At 37.8% G+C, this 26,446-nt stretch overlaps 1 protein-coding gene across 4 annotated transcripts in view; it reads right to left on the minus strand.

Moving 5' to 3' along the window:
* The window catches only part of LOC110449436 (kinesin-like protein KIN-14E), an 85,377-nt gene that overhangs the window by 10,948 nt on the left and 47,983 nt on the right, over window positions 1-26,446 (minus strand). For all 4 annotated transcript variants that reach the window (XM_021496312.1, XM_021496311.1, XM_021496309.1 and 1 more), the window contains 11 exons: window positions 22,627-22,710; window positions 21,920-22,102; window positions 20,975-21,197; window positions 18,058-18,152; window positions 17,341-17,391; window positions 16,422-16,541; window positions 16,098-16,247; window positions 7,669-7,785; window positions 5,127-5,300; window positions 4,717-4,853; window positions 4,338-4,401 (listed from right to left, as the gene is read on the minus strand). In XM_021496312.1, coding sequence (XP_021351987.1) covers window positions 4,338-4,401; window positions 4,717-4,853; window positions 5,127-5,300; window positions 7,669-7,785; window positions 16,098-16,247; window positions 16,422-16,541; window positions 17,341-17,391; window positions 18,058-18,152; window positions 20,975-21,197; window positions 21,920-22,102; window positions 22,627-22,710 — 1,398 coding nt within the window. The remainder of the gene's footprint in view (window positions 1-4,337; window positions 4,402-4,716; window positions 4,854-5,126; window positions 5,301-7,668; window positions 7,786-16,097; window positions 16,248-16,421; window positions 16,542-17,340; window positions 17,392-18,057; window positions 18,153-20,974; window positions 21,198-21,919; window positions 22,103-22,626; window positions 22,711-26,446) is intronic.

Here is a 26,446-nt window from a genome sequence, read left to right on the forward strand (position 1 = left end):
TATTACCAGACAGACACACTATGGGGCAGCTACAGGGTATTACCAGACAGACACACTATGGGGCAGCTACAGGGTATTACCAGACAGACACACTATGGGGCAGCTACAGGGTATTACCAGACAGACACACTATGGGGCAGCTACAGGGTATTACCAGACAGACACACTATGGGGCAGCTACAGGGTATTACCAGACAGACACACTATGGGGCAGCTACAGGGTATTACCAGACAGACACACTATGGGGCAGCTACAGGGTATTACCAGACAGACACACTATGGGGCAGCTACAGGGTATTACCAGACAGACACACTATGGGGCAGCTACAGGGTATTACCAGACAGACACACTATGGGGCAGCTACAGGGTATTACCAGACAGACACACTATGGGGCAGCTACAGGGTATTACCAGACAGACACACTATGGGGCAGCTACAGGGTATTACCAGACAGACACACTATGGGGCAGCTACAGGGTATTACCAGACAGACACACTATGGGGCAGCTACAGGGTATTACCAGACAGACACACTATGGGGCAGCTACAGGGTATTACCAGACAGACACACTATGGGGCAGCTACAGGGTATTACCAGACAGACACACTATGGGGCAGCTACAGGGTATTACCAGACAGACACACTATGGGGCAGCTACAGGGTATTACCAGACAGACACACTATGGGGCAGCTACAGGGTATTACCAGACAGACACACTATGGGGCAGCTACAGGGTATTACCAGACAGACACACTATGGGGCAGCTACAGGGTATTACCAGACAGACACACTATGGGGCAGCTACAGGGTATTACCAGACAGACACACTATGGGGCAGCTACAGGGTATTACCAGACAGACACACTATGGGGCAGCTACAGGGTATTACCAGACAGACACACTATGGGGCAGCTACAGGGTATTACCAGACAGACACACTATGGGGCAGCTACAGGGTATTACCAGACAGACACACTATGGGGCAGCTACAGGGTATTACCAGACAGACACACTATGGGGCAGCTACAGGGTATTACCAGACAGACACACTATGGGGCAGCTACAGGGTATTACCAGACAGACACACTATGGGGCAGCTACAGGGTATTACCAGACAGACACACTATGGGGCAGCTACAGGGTATTACCAGACAGACACACTATGGGGCAGCTACAGGGTATTACCAGACAGACACACTATGGGGCAGCTACAGAGTATTACCAGACAGACACACTATGGGGCAGCTACAGGGTATTACCAGACAGACACACTATGGGGCAGCTACAGGGTATTACCAGACAGACACACTATGGGGCAGCTACAGGGCCATATTTAGTATAACCTTCCACACAGTCACATGGTTACAATAAACCGACCGCCCATAGTCAAAATATTCAGACTAACCAAAGGTCCACAAAGAGACAAAAGACCTACCCAGACTAACCAGAGGTCCCCAGGGAGACAATAGACTAACCAGACTAACCAGAGGTGTCCAGGGAGACAATAGACTAACCAGACTAACAAGTGGTGTCCAGGGAGACAATAGACTAACCAGAGGTGCCCAAGAGACAACAGACTAACAAGACTAACCAGAGGTGCCCAAGAGACAACGGACTAACAAGACTAACCAGACTAACCAGACTAACCAGAGGTGCCCAAGAGACAACAGACTAACCAGACTAACCAGAAGAGCCCAGGAGACAAGTGACTAACCAGACTAACCAGAAGAGCCGAGGAGACAACAGACTTACCCCAGACTAACAAGTGGTGTCCAGGGCGACAATAGACTAACAAGAGGTGCCCAAGAGACAACAGCCTAACAAGACTAACCAGAGGGGCCCAAGAGACAACAGACTAGCAATACTACCCAGAGGTGCCCAAGAGACAACAGCCTAACAAGACTAACCAGAGGGGCCCAAGAGGCAACGGACTAACAAGACTAACCAGAGGTGCCCAAGAGACAACAGACTAGCAATACTACCCAGAGGTGCCCAAGAGACAACAGCCTAACAAGACTAACCAGAGGGGCCCAAGAGACAACAGACTAACCAGAAGAGCCCAGGAGACAAGTGACTAACCAGACTAACCAGAAGAGCCGAGGAGACAACAGACTTACCAGACGAACCCAGGAGATAACAGACTTAACAGACTAACCAGTGGTGCCCAGGAGACACCTGACTACCCAGAAGTACCCAGGAGACAACTGACTAACCAGAAGTGCCCAGAGAGACAACAGACTTACCAGACGAACCAAGGAGACAAAAGACTTACCAGACTAACCAGAGGTGGCCAGGGAGACAATAGACTAACCAGAGGTGCCCAGGAGTCAACAGACAAAACAGACCAGAAGTGCCCAGAAGACAACTGACTAACCAGAAGTACCCAGGAGACAACAGACTAGCCAGAAAGGCCCAGAGAGACAACAGACTTCCCAGACTAACCAGTAGTGCCAAGGAGACAACAGACTAACCAGAAGAACCCAGGAGACAACAGACTTACCAGACGAACCAAGGAGACAAAAGACTTACCAGACTAACCAGTGGTGCCCAGGAGACAACAGACTTACCAGACGAACCCAGGAGATAACAGACTTACCAGACTAACCAGTGGTGCCCAGGAGTCAACAGACAAAACAGACCAGAAGTGCCCAGGAGACAACAGACTAACAAGAGGTCCAAAAGGAGACAACAGACTAACCAGACTAACCAGACTAACCAGAGGTGCCCAGGAGACAACAGACTTACCAGACTAACCAGAAGTGCCCAGGAGACAACAGACTTACCAGACTAACCAGTAGTGCCCAGGAGACAACAGACTTACCAGACTAACCAGTGGTGCCCAGGAGACAACTGACAAACCAGAAGTGCCCAGAGAGACAACAGACTAACCAGACTAACCAGAGGTGCCCAGGAGACAACAGATTAACCAGACTAACCAGAGGTGCCCAAGAGACAACGGACTAACAAGACTAACCAGACTAACCAGAGGTGCCCAGGAGACAACAGACTAACCAGACTAACCAGTGGTGCCCAGGAGACAACAGACTAACCAGACTAACCAGAGGTGCCCAGGAGACAACAGACTTACCAGACTAACCAGTAGTGCCCAGGAGACAACTGACAAACCAGAAGTGCCCAGGGAGACAACAGACTAATCAGACTAACCGAAGTGTCCAGGAGACATCAGACTAACCAGACTAACCAGAGGTGCCCAGGAGACAACAGACTTACCAGACTAACCAGTGGTGCCCAGGAGTCAACAGACAAACCAGACCAGAAGTGCCCAGGAGACAACAGACTAACCAGACTAACCAGTGGTGCCCAGGAGACAACAGACTTACCAGACTAACCAGTAGTGCCCAGGAGACAACTGACAAACCAGAAGTGCCCAGAGACAACAGAATAACCAGACTAACCAGTGGGGCCCAGGAGACAACAGACTTACCAGACTGACCAGTGGTGCCCAGGAGACAACTGACTAACCAGAAGTGCCCAGAGAGACAACAGACTAACCAGACTAACCAGTAGTGCCCAGGAGACAACAGACAAACAAGACCAGAAGTGCCCAGGAGACAACTGACTAACCAGAAGAGCCCAGAGAGACAACAGACTAACCAGCCGACCCAGGGGTGCCCAGGAGACAACTGACAAACAAGCCTAACCAGAAGTGCCCAGGGAGACAACAGACTTACCAGACTAACCAGAAGTGCCCAGGAGACAACAGACTAACCAGTAGTGCCCAGGAGACAACAGACTTACCAGACTGACCAGTGGTACCCAGGAGACAACAGACTAACCAGAAGTGCCCAGGAGACAACAGACTAACCAGAAGTACCCAGGAGACAACAGACTAACCAGACTAACCAGAAGTACCCAGGAGTTAACAGACTTACCAGACTAACCAGTGCTAGCCATGAATACAAAAGATGAACTTAGGGTGCTGAGGAAGAAAACACTCATCTGAGGTGCCCAGATGGGAGACAGAAAACTAACCTGTGGTAAACCATGGAGACCACAGATTAACCTGAGGTGCAAGGGCGTCGACAATTTAACCAGAATAACAAGAGATGCCCAAGAGACAACAGACTTACCAGAGGTTCCCAGGGAGACAACATACTTACCAGACTAACCAAAATTTAATTGTCTTTGTCTGCAGGTTCTCTTGACCAAAATTGGTTAAAATTCCCTCCATTTATACATCTTAACACAACCACTTACACAGCCTCATATATACATCTTTACACAACTACTTACACAGCCTCATATATACATCTTTACACAACCACTTACACAGCCTCATATATACATCTTTACACAACTTTGGTGACTTACCTTCATGACATAGGTCTGAGTCTCTTTCCTATCCATACACACTTGGAACAGCTCCCTGATGGCCCTACAAATGTTCAAACATCATGGATAGCACGCTTAGAATTAAGCTATTTTATTCAATAATCAGTAATAAGTACTATTTGTCACTGTCAAACACCAAACACTGTGTATAAAACACTCTGTTTAAACTGACATGTAACACATGTAACACAACATGAAGGTTACACTACCTGTTGTTTATATCAAGGTCATAACACTACCTGTTGTTTTTATCAAGGTTATACCACTACCTGTTGTTTATATCAAGGTTATAACACTACCTGTTGTAATATCAAGGTCATAACACTACCTGTTGTTTATATCAAGGTCATAACACTACCTGTTGTTGATACCAGGATTGTTTTCAGGACCCATCATGGTGAATGTCTTGCCAGATCCAGTCTGACCATAGGCCATCAGACAGACATTATAACCATCCACACAAGACGATACGATTGGTTTGGTGTCAGCGAACACCTGAAAATAACAGAAATATGCAGGTTAGAACAAATTTAGTAACAATGACAATTTAGTTTTACATAATGTCTCTTCCAAGTATTTCTTAATTTGAAAATTTACATAGCATGTTATAAAGTTAAGTTTTCATACTAACTTTTAAATTAAGAGCTATTTTTTATAACATTTCTCTTTAGTGTTTTAAGCAAACTTGAATGTGTTCTTGATGAATAAATCTATTTCTAAATTCCAAACCCCATGACACAAATTAGAGTGATCCCCCCCGAGACAGACCTGTTCCTGTGTTGAATCCACTCCGAACACTCGGTCAAAGGTGAACATCTTCTTGCCCTGCTGAGGATGTAGGGCCACGATATCCTGGTCGGACGGAAACTTGAGACAGTTGTCTACACGGTCATCCTTCCTCGCCCTACAGAACACTCGGATGTTGCCCCGAAGTTCTTGAAGCTGAAGAATGATCATGGATTGAAAAAATATTAAGTTTCACTTGTCCAAGTTGGTTTTGTCCAGTCTATATGAATTGACTGGAGGCTGAAGGACTTTGATGTTTACCGAGTTGTTATACAATTATTTTTCATTGTAGACACCTGATGCGGAGAGAAGAGGCAAAGTACCTTTCTAGGGTTCAAGACAAATTCTTAGGGTCGGGAAATGGTTCTTACTTTTACAATATATGTTTTATCATTCCTTAATGTCAGTGATATCAATCATAAAATTGAGTTTTAATTTATCAAACAAATCTTGAGAAGTAGTCATGTGTCAAAACAATCAAAGTGCTCTGTTAAGAACCCTGACTCTGCCCCCTGGAAGGAAACAGCCATTTTATAAACGAAATATGATTTCCTTATTCCAGGGATAATAAATGATAGTAGGAATAGAGTAAGTAGTGATGGAAAGATTTCAACATCAACTCCAACCTGATCCTTGACCCAGCCAGCTCTCCCATTCAACCTTTTTAACTGTACACAGTCACACAATATATGTGAAAAAGATGCATATTGCTTATCTTCATAAAATGCTGCTCACGATCATGGGAATTAGTTTTAGATAATGTGATTTGGAGGTTTTTAACAGATTTGAAAGTCTATGACCTTGCAGATATTGAATAAGTAACAAGGTAATATATAGACACTGATAGTTTCTATCCTAACCACTTACAAGTTAAATATCCTCATCATTAGCCTGGGCTTATCATTCTCTATCTGGATTTCAATATCCAACCTATTTGACTTTGAAATAAGGTCAAAGTCAATTTTGGAACAACTTTTATAACCCTCCATCTAAGCTAACCACTGATCAAATATCATTCTCCTATGACATTTTTAACTTAAGTTATTTTTTTCAAAATTAAAACTTTTTAAAATTATTGAAAATTTTGATCACATTTTACCCCATGAGACCTTGAATAAGAATTAAGGCAATTAACTTTGATAACCAGCTGCATACAAATTAAATATCATGACCTTAGACTTCCGGAAGTTCAGAAGTCATGTAATGATTCCAACATATTCTATTCCTATGACTTCAATGAATGTCAAGGTCATTTTTTTGGTTATTTTGATAGCCCTTTAAACCAGCTATATACTGTTTAGACGCCATGATCCTTGGCCTTCTAGAGAAAGTTTACTCATTTTCGTATACTGGATCAGTTTGACCTTGAATGAAAGGCAAGGTAAGTTATTATTACAATTCTGATAATGCTCCATCCTAGTTACTTACTGGTCATGTAATATATAGTCCTCTGTCCAATCTACCTGCTGGTAAATATCATTGTCTGACCGGTCTTCTTGAGCTTGAGAAGATGTCATTTCAAGATTTTGATATAGTTAACCCATATGACATGTGATGAAGGCTGAGGTTATTTAAATACTTAGGATAGCTCTTTATCCCTACTGGCTACAACCCAATGGTTAAATACTATGACCCTGAGTCTTTAAAAGCATCTTAACAAGTCTTTTATAAGATTGCACATATTTGACCCCTTCCACTTTGAATGAAGGTCATGATAATGTATTTAATCAACTCTGATTACCATCCCTCCCACCTACCTTGTGGTCAATCATCATGACCCTAGATGTTTAAGAACATAAGAAATAATTTAATGATTTTAAATATATCTGACTCTTGTGACCTGACATGAAGGTCATTTATATGAATAGCTTTGTTGGCCCTTAGTTAACTACTGGTCAAATTTAATGACCCTGGACCAACTGAATCTTGAGGAGAAGTCAGTTTTGATCTATCAAGAAATCCTTTGAATATTTTCATATATCTGTATAAAAGTCAAGGTATTTAAGGTCTTTTATTGGAACAACTTTAATAGCCCTCCGTTCCAGCTACTTTCTGGTAAAATACCATCACTTTAGGCCTTATGGCTCTTTAGAAGGTGTCAAAAATTTGTTGACGGTTTAATGATGATGATGATAGATGGATGGCAGTAGGTCTGCCTCCGACAGTGGTGCCTTTGGCGCAGGTGACCCCTAACAAGGCTTGAACCCCAATGTGCTTGTAAGCAAAGGTTTCAACTCCCAACAACAATTGCAACTGATGCCTGAACTCTAAACAAGGTCATGGTTGACTTTGTTCATTCTGGGCAACATTTGTGATAGTACCAAGTGCTTGTCTTACACTGATTATGATAGGTTATGAAGATTATGAAGAGCATTTGAAGAGATGACAATTTTTTCTAATCCTAATCTTCATGAAATTCTAGTACATATGTTAAATATATTTGAAATTAAAATATATAAAATATGTAAATTAAAACTTGCCATTTAGCTAAAACAAATCTGTTGACAGGTAAACTATTTATTACCTGGTTGTACAGAAGTCTCCGCTGCATGGCTTCCTTTCTGTAGAGAGCTCGCACCTCCTCAAGTTCCTCGACCTGGCCTTGACCCGAACTCTTCAGCATCTTCACATGTTTCAATGCCTAGAGTCAAACACAGCAGTGATAAAGGTATAGTAGATTGTTCACTACGAAGTCAAACAACATCAAATAATTCATCTGTTTAGTTACACACACATTTGATCCAGATTTATAAATTTTTCAACATAAATTGATAATCGTTTTCATATATCAAAGATATAATTATATCACCAAGGACAATACAATGTATTTTCACATGATATCTTATTGTGTGTTTTACTAATACAAGCGACTACATCCTTCTTTATTGCATAAATTTGGTGAGGTAACACAAGTTCAAATATTTTTCTAATAATTATCAAAAATAATAATTCACTTTTTTTTCTTTCTAGTGTTCATTTATTTTGCACTCAAATTGCGTAACTGTCATTATATTCGCTACATATGTAGGGAGGCTGTCCTCAGGTTTTATTGCTTGACATTGAACATTTTTAATAATAATTATCATGTGATATATTTGTTTCTAGGTGGGGGGGGCACCATGACTATGGCCTGCATTCCCAATATGAGTATTAACTAACAGATCATAGACACCCATGTATTGTGCTCTGTGATACTCCCATACCGAGAGTTAACACACACTATTTCTAAACATTTTCTTCAGGTTGTTAAGTATGAATTATTAAAGGTCTTTTTACACAACCAATATGATTTTTTATGTGACGTTTCGATGATTAGTACGATATGTACACTGTCACCTCCATCAGACAAATGACCAGTGAAGCGTATGCACACAAAGGTGTAAAATGTGAACGAGTTGTCCATAAAATCTATGTCGATTCAGCTACGCTGTAAGCGTATGTACAAAAGTTGTTATATATCTACCGAAATGACTCGATTCAGCTACGCTTTGTTTAATATTTGGTCATAGATGTGCGAGAGTCTTTAAGCCCCTTTATCTCGGTTATTTTAATCTTATTGGTTGTGTAAAAAGATCCTTTTCATAATTAATTAACACAGACTACTTTACTAACTTTTTCACATCATTTTTATTTAATGATAGTTATCATCTATGGTATCTTCATCATCCTTTTCCAAGTCCACAAATTACAATGATTGTACTTAGAATATGCCTATTAGAAAAGAATGAACCCACGCAAAGCGGAGACTTAAACTTTAACCTTGGATCACGGAAATATGAATTTATTTGAGGTATTCTCATATTTGACCATTGTTTAAAGTTTGATCAAAATTGATAAAGCAATGAAGTGGCTTGAGTGATGTCATTGAGTTGGATGACAATTCTATAAATAACAATAGTGACCTTATCCTTGACTATCAACCCCTGAAACCCATTTTTTTTCAAATTATTCTTATACTACATCTTTTCAGCCTTTTTTTGAAACTTGTCAAGAAATAAAGTTGCTATAGCAAAGATCCAGGATAAGGATAAGATGGGCCATACTTGAAACATAATATGGTTAACACTATAGGATTGTAATATTATATGGTTAACACTATAGGATTGTAATATTATATGGTTAACACTTTAGGATTGTAATATTATATGGTTAACACTTTAGGATTGTAATATTATATGGTTAACACTACAGGACTGTAATATTATATGGTTAACACTATAGGATTGTAATATTATATGGTTAACACTACAGGACTGTAATATTATATGGTTAACACTATAGGATTGTAATATTATATGGTTAACACTACAGGACTGTAATATTATATGGTTAACACTATAGGATTGTAATATTATATGGTTAACACTACAGGACTGTAATATTATATGGTTAACACTATAGGATTGTAATATTATATGGTTAACACTACAGGACTGTAATATTATATGGTTAACACTATAGGATTGTAATATTATATGGTTAACACTACAGGACTGTAATATTATATGGTTAACACTATAGGATTGTAATATTATATGGTTAACACTACAGGACTGTAATATTATATGGTTAACACTATAGGATTGTAATATTATATGGTTAACACTACAGGACTGTAATATTATATGGTTAACACTATAGGATTGTAATATTATATGGTTAACACTACAGGACTGTAATATTATATGGTTAACACTATAGGATTGTAATATTATATGGTTAACACTACAGGACTGTAATATTATATGGTTAACACTATAGGATTGTAATATTATATGGTTAACACTACAGGACTGTAATATTATATGGTTAACACTATAGGATTGTAATATTATATGGTTAACACTACAGGACTGTAATATTATATGGTTAACACTATAGGATTGTAATATTATATGGTTAACACTACAGGACTGTAATATTATATGGTTAACACTATAGGATTGTAATATTATATGGTTAACACTACAGGACTGTAATATTATATGGTTAACACTATAGGATTGTAATATTATATGGTTAACACTACAGGACTGTAATATTATATGGTTAACACTATAGGATTGTAATATTATATGGTTAACACTATAGGACTGTAATATTATATGGTTAACACTATAGGATTGTAATATTATATGGTTAACACTATAGGATTGTAATATTATATGGTTAACACTATAGGATTGTAATATTATATGGTTAACACTATAGGATTGTAATATTATATGGTTAACACTATAGGATTGTAATATTATATGGTTAACACTATAGGATTGTAATATTATATGGTTAACACTATAGGATTGTAATATTATATGGTTAACACTATAGGATTGTAATATTATATGGTTAACACTATAGGATTGTAATATTATATGGTTAACACTATAGGATTGTAATATTATATGGTTAACACTATAGGATTGTAATATTATATGGTTAACACTATAGGATTGTAATATTATATGGTTAACACTATAGGATTGTAATATTATATGGTTAACACTATAGGATTGTAATATTATATGGTTAACACTATAGGATTGTAATATTATATGGTTAACACTATAGGATTGTAATATTATATGGTTAACACTATAGGATTGTAATATTATATGGTTAACACTATAGGATTGTAATATTATATGGTTAACACTATAGGATTGTAATATTATATGGTTAACACTATAGGATTGTAATATTATATGGTTAACACTATAGGATTGTAATATTATATGGTTAACACTATAGGATTGTAATATTATATGGTTAACACTATAGGATTGTAATATTATATTGTTAACACTACAGGAATGTCATATCATATGGTTAACACTACAGGACTGTAATATTATATGGTTAACACTATAGGATTGTAATATTATATGGTTAACACTATAGGATTGTAATATTATATGGTTAACACTATAGGATTGTAATATTATATGGTTTACACTATAGGATTGTAATATTATATGGTTAACACTATAGAATTGTAATATTATACGGTTAACACTATAGGATTGTAATATTATAGTGTTAACCATATAATGTTACAATCCTAAAGTGTTAACCATATGATATTACAGTCCTGTAGTGTTAACAATATAATATTACAATCCTATCGTGTAAACCATATAATATTACAGTCCTGTAGTGTTATATGGTTAACACTATAGTATTGTAATATTATATGGTTTACACTACATGAATGTAATATTATATGGTTAACACTATAGTATTGTAATATTATATGGTTAACACTTTAGGATTGTAATATTATATGGTTAACACTATAGGATTGTAATATTATATTGTTAACACTACAGGACTGTAATATCATATGGTTAACACTACAGGACTGTAATATTATATGGTTTACACTACATGAATGAAATATTATATGGTTAACACTACAGGACTGTAATATTATATGGTTAACACTTTAGGATTGTGATATTATATGGTTAACACTACAGGATTGTAACATTATATGGTTAACACTACATGATTGTAATATTATATGGTTAACACTATAGGACTGTAATATTGTAATATTGTATGGTTTATACTACATGAATGTAATATTATATGGTTAACACTATAGGATTGTAATATTATATGGTTAACACTATAGGATCGTTATATTATATGGTTAACACTACAGGACTAATATTATATGGTTAACACTACAGGATTGTAATATTATATGGTTAACACTATAGGACTGTAATATTGTAATATTGTATGGTTTATACTACATGAATGTAATATTATATGGTTAACACTATAGGACTGTAATATTGGAATATTGTATGGGTTATACTACATGAATGTAATATTATATGGTTAACACTATAGGACTGTAATATTGGAATATTGTATGGGTTATACTACATGAATGTAATATTATATGGGTAACACTATAGGATTGTAATATTATATGGTTAACACTACAGGACTAATATTTTATGGTTAACACTACAGGATTGTAATATTATATTGTTCACACTTTAGGATTGTGATATTATATGGTTAACACTATAGGATTGTGATATTATATGGTTAACACTACAGGATTGTAACATTATATGGTTAACACTACAGGACTAATATTATATTGTTAACACTACAGGATTGTAATATTATAAGATTAACACTACAGGATTGTAATATAATATGGTTAACACTATAGGATTGTATTATTATATGGTTAACACTATAGGATTGTATTATTATATGGTTAACACTACAGGACTAATATTTTATGGGTAACACTACAGGGTTGTAATATTATATTGTTCACACTTTAGGATTGTGATATTATATGGTCAACACTACAGGATTGTAATATTATATTGTTCACTCTTTAGGATTGTGATATTATATGGTTAACACTATAGGATTGTGATATTATATGGTTAACACTATAGGACTGTAATATTATATTGTTAACACTACAGGATTGTAATATTATATAAACACTACAGGATTGTAATATTATATGGTTAACAATACAGGACTAATATTATATGGTTAACACTACAGTATTGTAATATTATATGGTTAACACTATAGGATTGTAATATTATATTGTTCACACTTTAGGATTGTAATATTATATTGTTTACACTTTAGGATTGTGATATTATATGGTTAACACTACAGGATTGTAATATTATATGGTTAACACTATAGGATTGTAATATTATACGGTTAACACTTTATGATTGTTATATTATACGTTAACACTTGTATGAGTGTAATATTATATGGTTAACACTATAGGATTGTAATATTATATGGTAAACACTTTATACAACCCCATAAAATGGCAGGGAATAAAAATAATTACTGTGCTATAAAATGAATTACAGTATGCTATCAATATAATGTGACAAAACATCAAGGCCAGCAAAACCCTATGTTATACATGTATAAGAAAGTGTTTCTTTACAAGACACCCATAGGGTTTGTATTAATGTTGTTGGCGAACAGATTTCATATCTTAACCCTCAAACCCTTAACAAGAAGACGCCATCATCGAAATCACCCGCTCGCAGTGCAAGTTTATAAACGTCATTAAAACCATGAAGCTTAAAATATAGGTCAAAATCAGCATCCACAATATGCATTCAGTAGAGCAACCCTACATACACAATTGATACAAGTTTAATCAACATAGGACCTGTAGTAGGCAAGATATAGATGAAAGCAATTCTTTTTTACCAGGTGCATGGACGGACATACAGACGGACGTACGCAGGGACCCGATTTCTATATCCCCCGCCAACCCGGTGAGCGGGGGGATAATGAAACAAACTTACCTTGTAATGTAAGAACTAGAAATATGTCAAAATGACATGAAAGTCACCCCATCTCTTGTATGGACATTTTCAGTATAAAAATACATGATACATATATGTACACACATGTACATTTAAACTACATATATGTACACTAGTATAGTAATGATACCTGTATGTACACACAAGTACAATTAATATGTATTAAATACATAAGTATGATAAGCTACAACTGACAGATTTTCACCTGTCAATCAAAATGATCTAACAATGACCAGGTGTATATGCATACACGCTGTTAAGGTAACCATGCCAACACATGAATAAAATAAGAAAGTATGTGATTGATTTACTTGTTTAAAGTTTACAAAAACAAAGCACATGGTCATTGCCCGGAAAAGGTCGAGGGTTATTGTTAAGTCATCGTTGGACACGTATATTAATGTTGATCAAATATTTGTTTGATTGATGGCACAATTATATGTTTAACAGATCACCGTTTGAAATTAGCATGTTACTGCTGAAAGTGGTCTGTATATTTAAAACATAAAGCAAATTCCAACAATGTCGTTAACTATTTACTTTCGCTTGGTGAAGTTTTCCTTTTTGCATTAGACATGTCACTGCGTGAAATGATAAAGAAAACGAGACGTTATTGAGCTTTTCTACCTGAACATTTCATTACAACATTTCAATTGGTTTAGAAAGAAATATTCCAATATACCGTAAATATTCCAATATAACGTAAATATCTGTAAATATTCTAATATACCGTAAATATTCCCAATATACCGTAAATATTCGCGTATTGTGCACACTGGTATAGTGTACAGGTACGATTTTTCCCTTTTTTTTTTTTTGAGCCTGTAAAATTATTTTTCAAACTCAAACTTTTATCATTATCGGTTCAATTCACATGTACGTGACCTTTTGAGTTCCTGCCGGTAAATAGTATCACGCGACCTTGATTCTTTGCAGTACACAAACTTCCGAACTTCGCCACTTTCCCCATGTCTTTTTGACACATACCTACTGTCAATATTGCATAGTTCAGCATGATTTTACTCAAGAAAGGTATTTTAAACCCCAGAGTGCTAATTACGATGCAATTCTATGTTATGATTCCCCATACATGGTATTAATCAACTCACAACCTAACGTCAATTAGACCTGAAAGTTGGGCTTACTTTACTCGAGTTTATTTATCCGATTCCTAAACTTGCAACTTTTCGTAATGGTTAAATAGACAATGCAATCAGGAGTTATTCAACGAAATTTAGCTGTTTATAGCTGCCAGCATATTTCAAAACATTTCCGAAAATCCCAGAAACATTGACAATAAATGGTCGCAACCAAGGACTGGTTTTGGATTTTTCTTGTGTATCATGCGCACCCCTTCTTGACACTTTAATTTTTCCTTAAAAAAGTGCACACTATATGCGAATATTTACAGTAGTCGTTGGTCAGACATAAAATATCTAAATCAATCAATAGCAATATATAATATAACAGTCTACCCCTTCGGGAACCTCAAAGGTGACTGATTCATACTCAGAACATCTTTAGGTTATATTTAATTCCCATTTGAAACATGGAGATATTTGGAATGCCTTTAGGTTGTACGTTATTCCTGTTTAAAAAGGAAATCAATATCCGAGTTATCCAAGATCTTGTAACTAGCGCCTGGTTATATTCAACAGAAGCGAACACACGAAAGCTCTGAACAGTGATCGGCAACAGATGTCAAAATCTGGGACAAAAACCGAAATTAATAGTCCCTACTGGAGTTCCCCCAGGGATGACTTAAAATACTTTACAAATGCATTGGATTTTTTTTTCTTGTTTTACTCCTGTGACCTTCAAAGTTGGTCAAGGTAATTTCAATGGAACTAAGTGATAGTATAGTATGTTACCCCATCAAGCTATGGCCAACTGTTACTAGTCAAGGCTGTAAGGTTGTTAAGAAGAAGTCCTTGGAGTTTTCCACATATTCAACCCATGTGACATAAAAAGTTAGTATAGAATATTAAGAAGGACAAACCTGATAGCCCTTCCAATGATCTAACTATACCCCAGCAGGAAAGACATTATCAACCAAGGCCTTTTGCTTATTCATAAGATTTTCAAAGGCTCTAATGCATTGGATCCATGACTTTATAAATGTGGGTCAAGATTGTTCATTTGAACAAATCAATAGCTAGCTCTCTGCCAAAGTGTGTTACTGGTCAAACATTATCAACCTAGGCCTCTTGGTTATCAGATGCCACGGCACAGCATGCCTTCAAGTAGGTAAGACACCACGGCACAGCATGCCTTCAGGTAGGTGAGACACTGCGGCGCAGCTTGCCTTCAAGTAGGTGAGACACCACGGGACAGCTTGCCTTCAAGTAGGTGAGACACCACGGCACAGCATGCCTTCAAGTAGGTGAGACACCAAAGCACAGCTTGCCTTCAAGTAGGTGAGATACCACAGCACAGCTTGCCTTCAAGTAGGTGAGACACCACGGGACAGCTTGCCTTCAAGTAGGTGAGACAGTGCGGTACAGCTTGCCTTCAAGTAGGTGAGACAGCGCGGTACAGCTTGCCTTCAAGTAAGTAAGCTAACACTTAACATATGTTGGCAGTATCATCTGAAGTCTGCACTTACCTGAGCCATCATCTCCCCGAGGCTCTGAAAGTTTCGGTTGACCTCCATCTTAAGCTGTGCATGTGCTTTCCTCACAGTCTTAGCTGTATCATTGAGATCCTCAATGTCCTCTGGGTTCACCGTCTCCTCCTTCACCACCGTTGTAACAACCTTTAGGTCCAAGGAAAATGCATTATGATTGAAATAGAACAAAACAGCAGTTTCTTTTATTTTTCATATACAATGTCATAGATCTATATAGTAATAATGATGCTTTATCTTCAAAAGTCATTGTTTAATATTTCATACCAATCGAGTGAACAAGCATTCACAGGAATCATTTACCTGTGGTGTCTTAGGCCGCATGCTGGATTTGGGTCGTGTGGAAGCCATGGAGGACAACTGTGCCTCAGCCTGTTTACAATTCACTTCTAGGTCAGTCAGCTTCTCCTGCTGGTCTCTTACCTGTAACATCCAACATAATAGAATCAATTTATACATATAGCTTTTAGAAAATTCTGTACAATTTGTTGACGCACATTCAGTGCATGTTTTCTAGGCATATGCTGAAGTAAAAAAAACTTGGTGATAACTTTCAAACTAGCAATGATACTGAACTGTTAATTTCAACTCTTGCCAAATTTTTCACATTGTTTGGTGAAGAAATGCTTTACATATTTATTGTATATTTAGCTAATTTTGAACATGCAAACATATCGCACAAGTCAGCATGGTTTAAAAAAATCAATGTTTGAAGTATTTAGGTCGCGCAATAACATGAGACGGAAAAAAAATATCTTAAAAAGAAAAACCTGGCCAGCAAATTACAATTTTATTGTTGAAGCATGAAATAAAACAGTAATGGACTTTGGTGCTGGTAAATATAATATTTCATGAGCCTGAAAAAGTTTAACTTTTTTAGGTTCAAATCACATCATATTCACCAGCAAAACGTCCTTAAAGCTGTAAATTATATCATTTGCCGTCTCAGATCAAAACTGGCCATTATATTACGGTTTAACTGTCCAGGTGAAGTTGATAGTATGATTAGGTAGTGCATAGAATTGTGTAAAAACTGGTGTGTATCATGTTCCGTGATCTTCTTTCCCTTAAATAATATACCTCTCAAGATCTATATAACAAAACCCCGTCATAATGCCAACATGTATTTGGACCAACTGAGACAATTTAACAAGGTTTTTACTTCAGTGGTAAGTTGAAGAGGTCCAAACAGATAATATTTCAATACAGAACACAAACTTACAATCCTCTCTGCATCCTGCCGTTCTTTCTTTTCTTTACTGAGTTCATTTTCCTGCAAAATAAACAACAAGAAGACTATACATGGGTTACCAGGGAAACGAGGAATGTTTCCTCCTTACTGTACAGAGTATATTCCTCCTACGTCATCTGGTGCAAGCTTTTTTCTATGTGGTGGGTGTATACCTATGAGTACTTGACTGGATGTGTAAAATATTCCCGGTACACATACCCCTCCTTACTTGGACAGTTCATACCTTCCTGGCCGCTTCCTCGTACACAATTAGTAGACTGACCTGGAGGTGTCCGACATTAATGAGCCAGATAAACACTTCTTACTCAAATAGACCACTTTTTCTACGCTACGTAATCTTTATTTTTTCTCTCTACCAAATCTTTAACAGACTAGAACACCGACAGGAGGGACCCCTCTGTGTGCTTGACCATACATGTTCCCCAAATAGTTTATAAACAGAAGCCACAGTGAATATTTTAGAGAATAATTAATGGTGCAACAAAACAAAACAGACCAACAAAACAGAAGTTACAGACCAAGAACTTTTCAGACAATCAAAATTACCCCAAAAGACCCCTCATCAACAAGAGTATATTTATAACCTATTTGAACTGAATCGGAAGATGAACTCTGGGTTCACTGAACTATTCACTGTTCATTTCATCAGACCCTTGCAGTGTGTTAAAAGTGGACGGAAATACCTACCAATTCCTTGACTTTTTTTTCCAGTTCAATTATCCGTTCATCTTTTTCTTGGCTACCTTTCACTTCTTTTGATGTCTTGGCCACTTTGAGCCAGGCTGCAAAAGTTATTGAAGCGATAATATCGTTATTATATCACTTTGAGACATGCTGTGCAAAAATATATAAAAAGTGTATATTTCATCAAATATTTACAAAGCTGACTGTAATGAATTGACATGACATCGATTCGTAAGCACTTTACACAGGCCAAGCAGAATTGTTTAGAGGACACATAAAATGGTTTTACAGCAACAGAGACTTTGATCTTTATCCCATTTACCTCCAATCAAGCATGTGAAATTTGAGTATCCTTGACCAAATCAGTACTTTGAGTTATATTATATTATACTAAGTTCAGAATACTGACAGGGCAGCAATGGCCCCGCGATGTGTCTGACCGTACCGTTACCCTATACGTTCTGTTTTTAGTAACAGTAATCCTGACCTTGACTTAAGAAACTTTTAAACTCATATTGCACACCTATATATCACAGTCTATTACCAGGTCAAATTTCAAAAAGATGATTTGTTTGGATTCTGAGATCGGGACTGTACTCAACATGGCCCCCTTTTGTTTTAGTAACAATGACCTTTACCTTGACCATAGAAACTTTTTGAACCTTGTTTGGACATCTAAATATCAGTGTATAAACATTTGTTAAAAATCCTTATGGGATAATCTTTAAAAACAAAAGTGTGGGCAGACAGAGATGGATACCAGAATTACTACAGGACCCGAATATCTCAGAGATGGAAACCAGAATTACTACAGAACCCGAATATCTCAAGAGATGGACACCAGAATAACTACAGGACCCCCATATCAATCCTCGATTCCTTGTTCCTCCAGACCGCCTATACTAAACTGTCTATCCCCCATTCCTTGTCCCTCCAGACAGCCTATACTACACTGTCTATCCCCCATTCCCCGTCCCTCCAGACAGCCTATACTACACTACAATCCTCCATTCCTTGTCCTTCCAGACAGCGTATACTACACTACAATCCTCCATTCCTTGTCCCTCCAGACAACCTATACTACACTACAATCCTCCATTCCTTGTCCCTCCAGACAGCTGTACTACACTGTTTATCCCCCATTCCCCGTCCCTCCAGACAGCCTACACTACACTACAATCCTCCATTCCTTGTCCCTCCAGACAGCATATACGACACTGTCTATCCCCCATTCCCCGTCCCTCCAGACAGCCTATATACTACACTACAATCCTCCATTCCTTGTCCCTCCAGACAGCGTATACTACACTACAATCCTCCATTCCTTGTCCCTCCAGACAGCCTATACTGCACTACAATCCTCCATTCCTTGTCCCTCCAGACAGCCTATACTACACTTCAATCCTCCATTCCTTGTCCCTCCAGACAGCGTATCCTACACTGTCTATCCCCCATTCCCCGTCCCTCCAGACAGCCTATACTACACTACAATCCTCCATTCCCCGCCCCTCCAGACAGCCTACCGTATACTACACTACACTACAACCCTCCATTCCTTGTCCCTCCAGACAGCGTACCCTACACTGCCTATCCCCCATTCCCCGTCCCTCCAGACAGCCTACCGTATACTACACTACACTACTATCCTCCATTCCTTGTCCCTCCAGACAGCCTACCGTATAATACACTACAATCCTCCATTCCTTGTCCCTCCAGACAGCGTATCCTACACTGTCTATCCTCCATTCCCCGTCCCTCCAGACAGCCTACCGTATACTACACTACACTACAATCCTCCATTCATTGTCCCTCCAGTTAGCCTACCGTATACTACACTGTCTATCCTCCATTCCTTGCCCCTCCAGACAGCCTATACTCCACTACAATCCTCCATTCCCTGTCCCTCCAGACAACCTATACTACACTACAATCCTCCATTCCCCGCCCCTCCAGACAGCCTACCGTATACTACACTACACTACAACCCTCCATTCCTTGTCCCTCCAGACAGCCTATACTACAATACAATCCTCCATTCCTTGCCCCTCCAGACAGCGTACCCTACACTGTCTATCCCCCATTCCCCGTTCCTCCAGACAGCCTATACTACACTACAATCCCCCATTCCCTGTCCCTCCAGACAGCCTATACTATACTACAATCCCCCATTCCTTGCCCCTCCAGACAGCCTATACTCCACTACAATCCTCCATTCCCTGTCCCTCCAGACAGCCTATACTATACTACAATCCCCCATTCCTTGCCCCTCCAGACAGCCTATACTACACAACAATCCTCCATTCCTTGTCCCTTCAGACAGCCTACCGTATACTACACTACAATCCTCCATTCCTTTGTCCCTCCAGACAACCTATACTACACTACAATCCTCCATTCCCCGTTCCTCCAGACAGCCTACCGTATACTACACTACACTACAACCCTCCATTCCTTGTCCCTCCAGACAGCCTACCATATACTACACTACACTACAATCCTCCATTCCTTGTCCCCCCAGACAGCCTATACTACACTACAATCCCCCATTCCCTGTCCCTCCAGACAGCCTATACTATACTACAATCCTCCATTCCTTGCCCCTCCAGACAGCCTATCCTACACTACAATCCTCCATTCCCTGTCCCTCCAGACGGCCTATACTACACTACAATCCTCCATTCCCCGTTCCTCCAGACAGCCTACCGTATACTACACTACACTACTATCCTCCATTCCTTGTCCCTCCAGACAGCCTACCGTATACTACACAACAATCCTCCATTCCTTGTCCCTTCAGACAGCCTACCGTATACTACACTACAATCCTCCATTCCTTGCCCCACCAGACAGCCTACACCACATGATCTACCCCCTTTTCCCAGTTTCTATTGTCCCTCGTGACAGCCAATGGTATACTTACGATCTCCCTCCAGAGACAGATAAGTGGAGATACACTCGTCAATGTCATAATTACACTGCCGCAGAAGTGCTAGGATGTCCCCACGATCAGCCCAGGTCGGCATCATTTCCTCTACCTGATTAACTAGGCGTCCAACCATCTCGTGATGTAACTCCCAGCCAATGGGCATCCTCATCCACTGACCCTGATCTTGGTCATAGAAAAAGTGCACATTGTGCTTCCTCTGTGGAATAAGGACACAAAAATTAAAATAAGAGTGTTATCATGTGATTAATTGTTTTACTTATATATTCAGTGAATGTTTGCAGGCTTAACTAGAGCTGTCATCCAGGGGCGTGACAAGTATACCTCCCGCATTCTCATAAATTTTAATGGAAAAGTCATTCTCTGTATTCTGGTTTACTTTTTTGATCTCATTGCTTTTTGATTTTTTCCCCCCCACCATTTTCTTTCTATTCGCTTCAGTTTCTAGGTTTATTCAAAGCACTGAGGGGACTGTTATCAGGAAATTAGGGAATCGGCAGAAATAAGACAAAATCATACAGTGAATACCCGGTAAGCAGAATTGTAAGGTGTATTACTTATGTAAAAATCATAAGGATTAGGCCAAAAGAGGAAGGACCTTTCTTGAAAAGGTCTGAAAGGCAAATCATTTCAGGGGGCACAACTACATATGAAATTGTCACTACACAAAAAAATAAATGAGTAAATGCGTCAGCCCCCCTCCCCCATAAAAAAAACACCCCAAATAACCTTCGTTGCAAGAGGGGTATAACTAAAATACCTGGTATATATTCTGTGTGTGTACCTGTTATATGTCAGTTTTTGTACCTGGTATATGTTAGTGTGTATACCTGATAATGTCAGTGTGTATACTTATTATATGTCAGTGTGTGTACCTGGTATATATCTGTGTGTGAACCTGGTATAAGTCAGTGTGTATACCTGGTATATATACGTTGGTATCCTCCCCTTTGTTGGATGTTTGAGTACACCCTCTCTGTCGTCCCCACTGCGCCTGGATTTTGATGTCCCTGGTTGAGCTGGTCCTCCCTCACCAGATCCTGAGGTGCCTGCCCCAGACCCGGATGCTACCCCCTGGCTCTGCTGTGCTGCCAGCTGACTGGCCTGTGGAATACATTACAGCTACACAAAACGCCTTCCATTATTTCTACCAAGTTTCAATATTATTGACACTCACTGTCTTCAAAGTTCTTTTTTAGTATGCAGTGCTGGAAAATCACTGACTTAAAATACTTTTAATTCAATCAAACTTTTATTGGATACTGACCAAGATACAGCCGTGGTCATCTTAGACACAAAATCTCTGATTTTTTAGAGAATTATCGTAACAGTATCATTTTTTTTAATTTTTCAAACGTAAAACTGAATCGTTAATTTTTCAAAGATAAGGATAAAAGATTTTATTTACAGATAAAAAATGTGTATACCTATAATATAATATGTCAGTGCATCCTGGTGTACCAGCTATTTAGTGGTCTGACATAGTAAGACACTGTTTAGTGGTCTGACATAGTAAGACACTGTTTAGTGGTCTGACATAGTAAGACACTGTACTGACAAGGAGATTCCACAGTGATCACAAACCCTTGGCCCCGTTACCAACCATAGCCTACATACAATGTACTTACCTGAGCCTGGTGTTCATCCTTGAGGACATTATTAGTAATAAGCAGTCCTTCATTGTACCAGCGCTTGGGGAAAAGTTGCCATTCCTGTCGGAATGTACAATAACATAAATGTAATAACAACACACCTTGTTGCAGATCACCTTACTTGAGACCATATGATAACAACACACCTTGTTGCAGATCACCTTACTCGAGACCAAGAATATCAGTGATATATAAAACCTACCTAAACCATAGCCTTGCCATAACGCTAGGAACTTGAGGTAAAAACAAAAGTTCCATTCACAGCATTTAAACATCTTAGTTTGGTTTTCTTTCTTTTATACATGTCATGAAATTATGGGACACCCTTCCACATAATGAGGTATCAATGCCATTTAGAAAATAATACAAAACCAGAATTGAAACAGCGGATTATTTACCAACTGCTTATGATTAAACAAGAGGACTAATGGGCCTGCATCGCTCACCTGGTATTAATGCCACACTTGTAACCTTAAAAGTGATCTTAACTAAAGCTACAAGCAAAAGATCAGTATTTATGACTATAAGTCATTCAAAATAACCTGTTAAAATATTTTAAAACATTTGACATTGAACATACTTTATAGCCCTTCATCTCAGCATGCAACTTGCCAAATATCACCACCCTAGACCTTTTGTTTATTGAGATAAGGTCATTTAAAGGTTTATACATATTTGACGCAATGTGACCTTGAGAGAAGGTCAAGGTGACCTCATTCAAATGACTTAATAGCCCTTCATGCAAGCATGCTACTGGCCAAATTTCAACATTGTAGGCCTCATGACTATTCAGAAGAAGTCGTTTAAAGATTTTAAACAAATTTGATCCCCGTGACCTGGAATATAAGTCAAGGTCATTCATTTGAACAAACTTGGTAGCACGTTATCCTATCAAGCTACTGGCTAGATATCATCATCCTGGGCCTTTTGGTTATTCAGCAGAAGTCGTTTAAAGATTTTAAACATATTTGACCCCTGTGACCTTAAATACAGGTCAAGGTGATTCATTTTAACAAATTTGGTAGCCCTTTGTCCTAGCATGCTACTGGCCAGATATCATCACCCTTGGCCTTTTGGTTATTCAGAAGTCATTTAAAGTTTTTAACATATTTGACCACTGTGACCTTGAATATTAAGTGAAGGTCATTTATTTGAACAATTTTGGTAGCCCTACATCCCGGCATGCTACTGAACAAATATCAACATCCTTGTCCTTTGGGTTATCCAGAAGAAGTTGTTTTTTAGACAATTGACCCATGTGACCTTGAATATAAGTGAAGGTTATTCATTTCAACAAACTTGGTAGCCCTTCATTCCAGCATGCTACTGGCCAAATATCATCACCTGGGCATTTTAGTTATTCAGAAGAAGTCGTTTAAAGTTTTTAACATATTTTACCCCTGTGACCTTGAATATGGGTGAAGGCCGTTTATTTGAACAAACTTGGTAACCCTTCATCCCAGCATGCTACTTACCAAATATCACCATCCTGGTCCTTCTGGTTATTCAGAAGAAGTTGTTCAAATCTTTTTAAAGACAATTGACCCTTGTGACCTTGAATATAAGTGAAGGTCAAAGTTGTTCAAATGTTTTTAAAGACAATTGACCCCTGTGACCTTGAATATAAGTGAAGGTCAATCATTTTAACAAAATTCGTAGCACTTTATCCCAGTTTGCTTCTGGCCAAATATCATCACCCTAGGCCTTTTGGTTATTAAGAAGAAGTTGTTTAAAGTAAAATATTGATGCCAGACGACGGACGCCACACCACGGCATAAGCTCACTTGGCCCTTTGGGCCAGGTGAGCTAAAAACACACAGTATTTAATCAGGATGTGATGTCACAAATGAACTAGAATATGTGAATACTGAAATGTATAATGCATGCATATTTGTAAATTGTTTCGCTGAGGTGCTGAAGATTGTATTTAGATGTATCTAATGTTTCAGAAACTAAACTAAATTAAACTGAACTCTTCACTGTATAACAATAAATGAGCAAGATGTTTATGAAATAGTTGAAGCACAAGGGACAAGTTTGGGTATTATTTTCCTAAGTTTGACACAAAATGACAAATCAGTGTTCACTTTGGTCTCCGACCTTTCTCCCTATCTGGACACTTAAGTGTTAAGTATAGTCTTGATAAGCTACTAAGTCTGGTGAAAATGGAAAATTGAGAAATATTTATCTTTAAATCCACTTTGATCAGATGACCTTGCAATGACCTCAAGACTTCGCCAGTGTTCTGGAGTTACATGTTTAAGCTTAGGTTAGCAGTCCCAGCACTCTTTACTGTATCTTGTACAAGGTCAGTTCTAGTTTGTTGATATTTTTCTTACTTAAAGGTGTTTGTCCATTTACTACAGCAAAGAGTTATCATTACTTCCTTTTGTTTATAGAAACATCTCCACCACAGGGATTTGGTCCCAAGGCCTCTTGATTGAATTCATTAACCCCTGAAATTTCATAATGAACTCTTCCAATTCAAAGGTTGGAAAAGTTCATTATGAAATTTCAGGGGTGAATGAGTTAAAGCAGTGAGCTTATCCACTGTGCTACTGGTCGTGGCTAATTTTATACTGAATGATAAATAGTTTCAAGATGTTCTATCTCCGCAAATAGACTGGCAACGTTTTGGTATAAATATAGAGGAAATAACATAAAATGAACTTTTAAATTTTAACCCAAAAAAGAAACTCTAAACATTTGTGATATACATCGTGCACATTGTGTGAATGTACACGCACAATAAAAGCTTTCTATCAATGACTCCAGCACAAAAGTAAAAGACAGGACAAAAAAACACTGTTTATCCTTGGTACGTTAAATTGCCATTTTAGCAGGAACATGCCTAAGGCTGTGTTTCTATGGTTACCCATTCTTTTGGACGACACCATTCAGGAATTTCCACCAAACTTTTAATTCAACATCATAAATGACAGATTTGGTACGTACCTAATTACTGCAGCATTAAGACAACCGGAACAACTAACTATTTTAGCCACTTGGTAAGTTTTGAAGGTGAACGAAAGTTTCATTTTGTAAATAAGACACTCACTTGCAAAACTTCATTTTCATCAAATATACCGTGAATGAACACGAACAAAATAGGTGTGAACAGCTATTGTATAGATAATCAATGATATACATAGGAAAATAGCATATCTCTCAGACAACATCTTGGTGAATATCAATATTCCATGTTTTCAGAGAGGCAAAAACTCAACTTACAATCTTTTAATAACTTAATATTTTAACCAGCACATTCTTAAAGATTTACATGACATTTTGCTAGTAGATATATGTTAATTTCAAACCCTGACGTCTGGAGAAAAACCTGGAAAGTTTCCAATTGGAACTTGCTTACTGAGCCATAAAGTCTAATTTGTCATCATGTCTATTTTAAAAATATCAAAATGTTCATATTTTTCATGCTTGAATCATTTTTTACCATTCTTAAGATAGTACATTTTTAAGATATTTCTTAATTGGAATTTCATGACTTGTATTTGAAAACCTTGATTATGGTATATGTTTTACAATTGATTTAAATCAAAACAGTGTGATATATACTAAATGATGATACAGTAATGAAAAAAATATTTTAATTTGTGATAAAAATAAAAATACAATTACCGGTATCTACATTTGTGGCTTCTAATTATGTCAGCTAACAATGACTATCTCAAAACCAAAGAAAGTAACAATTGAGCAGAGAATGTTTGAAACTTAAAGCAGTGTAATTACTGAAGCTCTTACCTTTACTCCAGACTGGTATGAATGACATATAATTGAA

The sequence above is a fragment of the Mizuhopecten yessoensis genome, unplaced genomic scaffold (assembly GCF_002113885.1).
Source record: "Mizuhopecten yessoensis strain PY_sf001 unplaced genomic scaffold, ASM211388v2 scaffold4611, whole genome shotgun sequence".
NCBI classification, from domain to species: domain Eukaryota; kingdom Metazoa; phylum Mollusca; class Bivalvia; order Pectinida; family Pectinidae; genus Mizuhopecten; species Mizuhopecten yessoensis.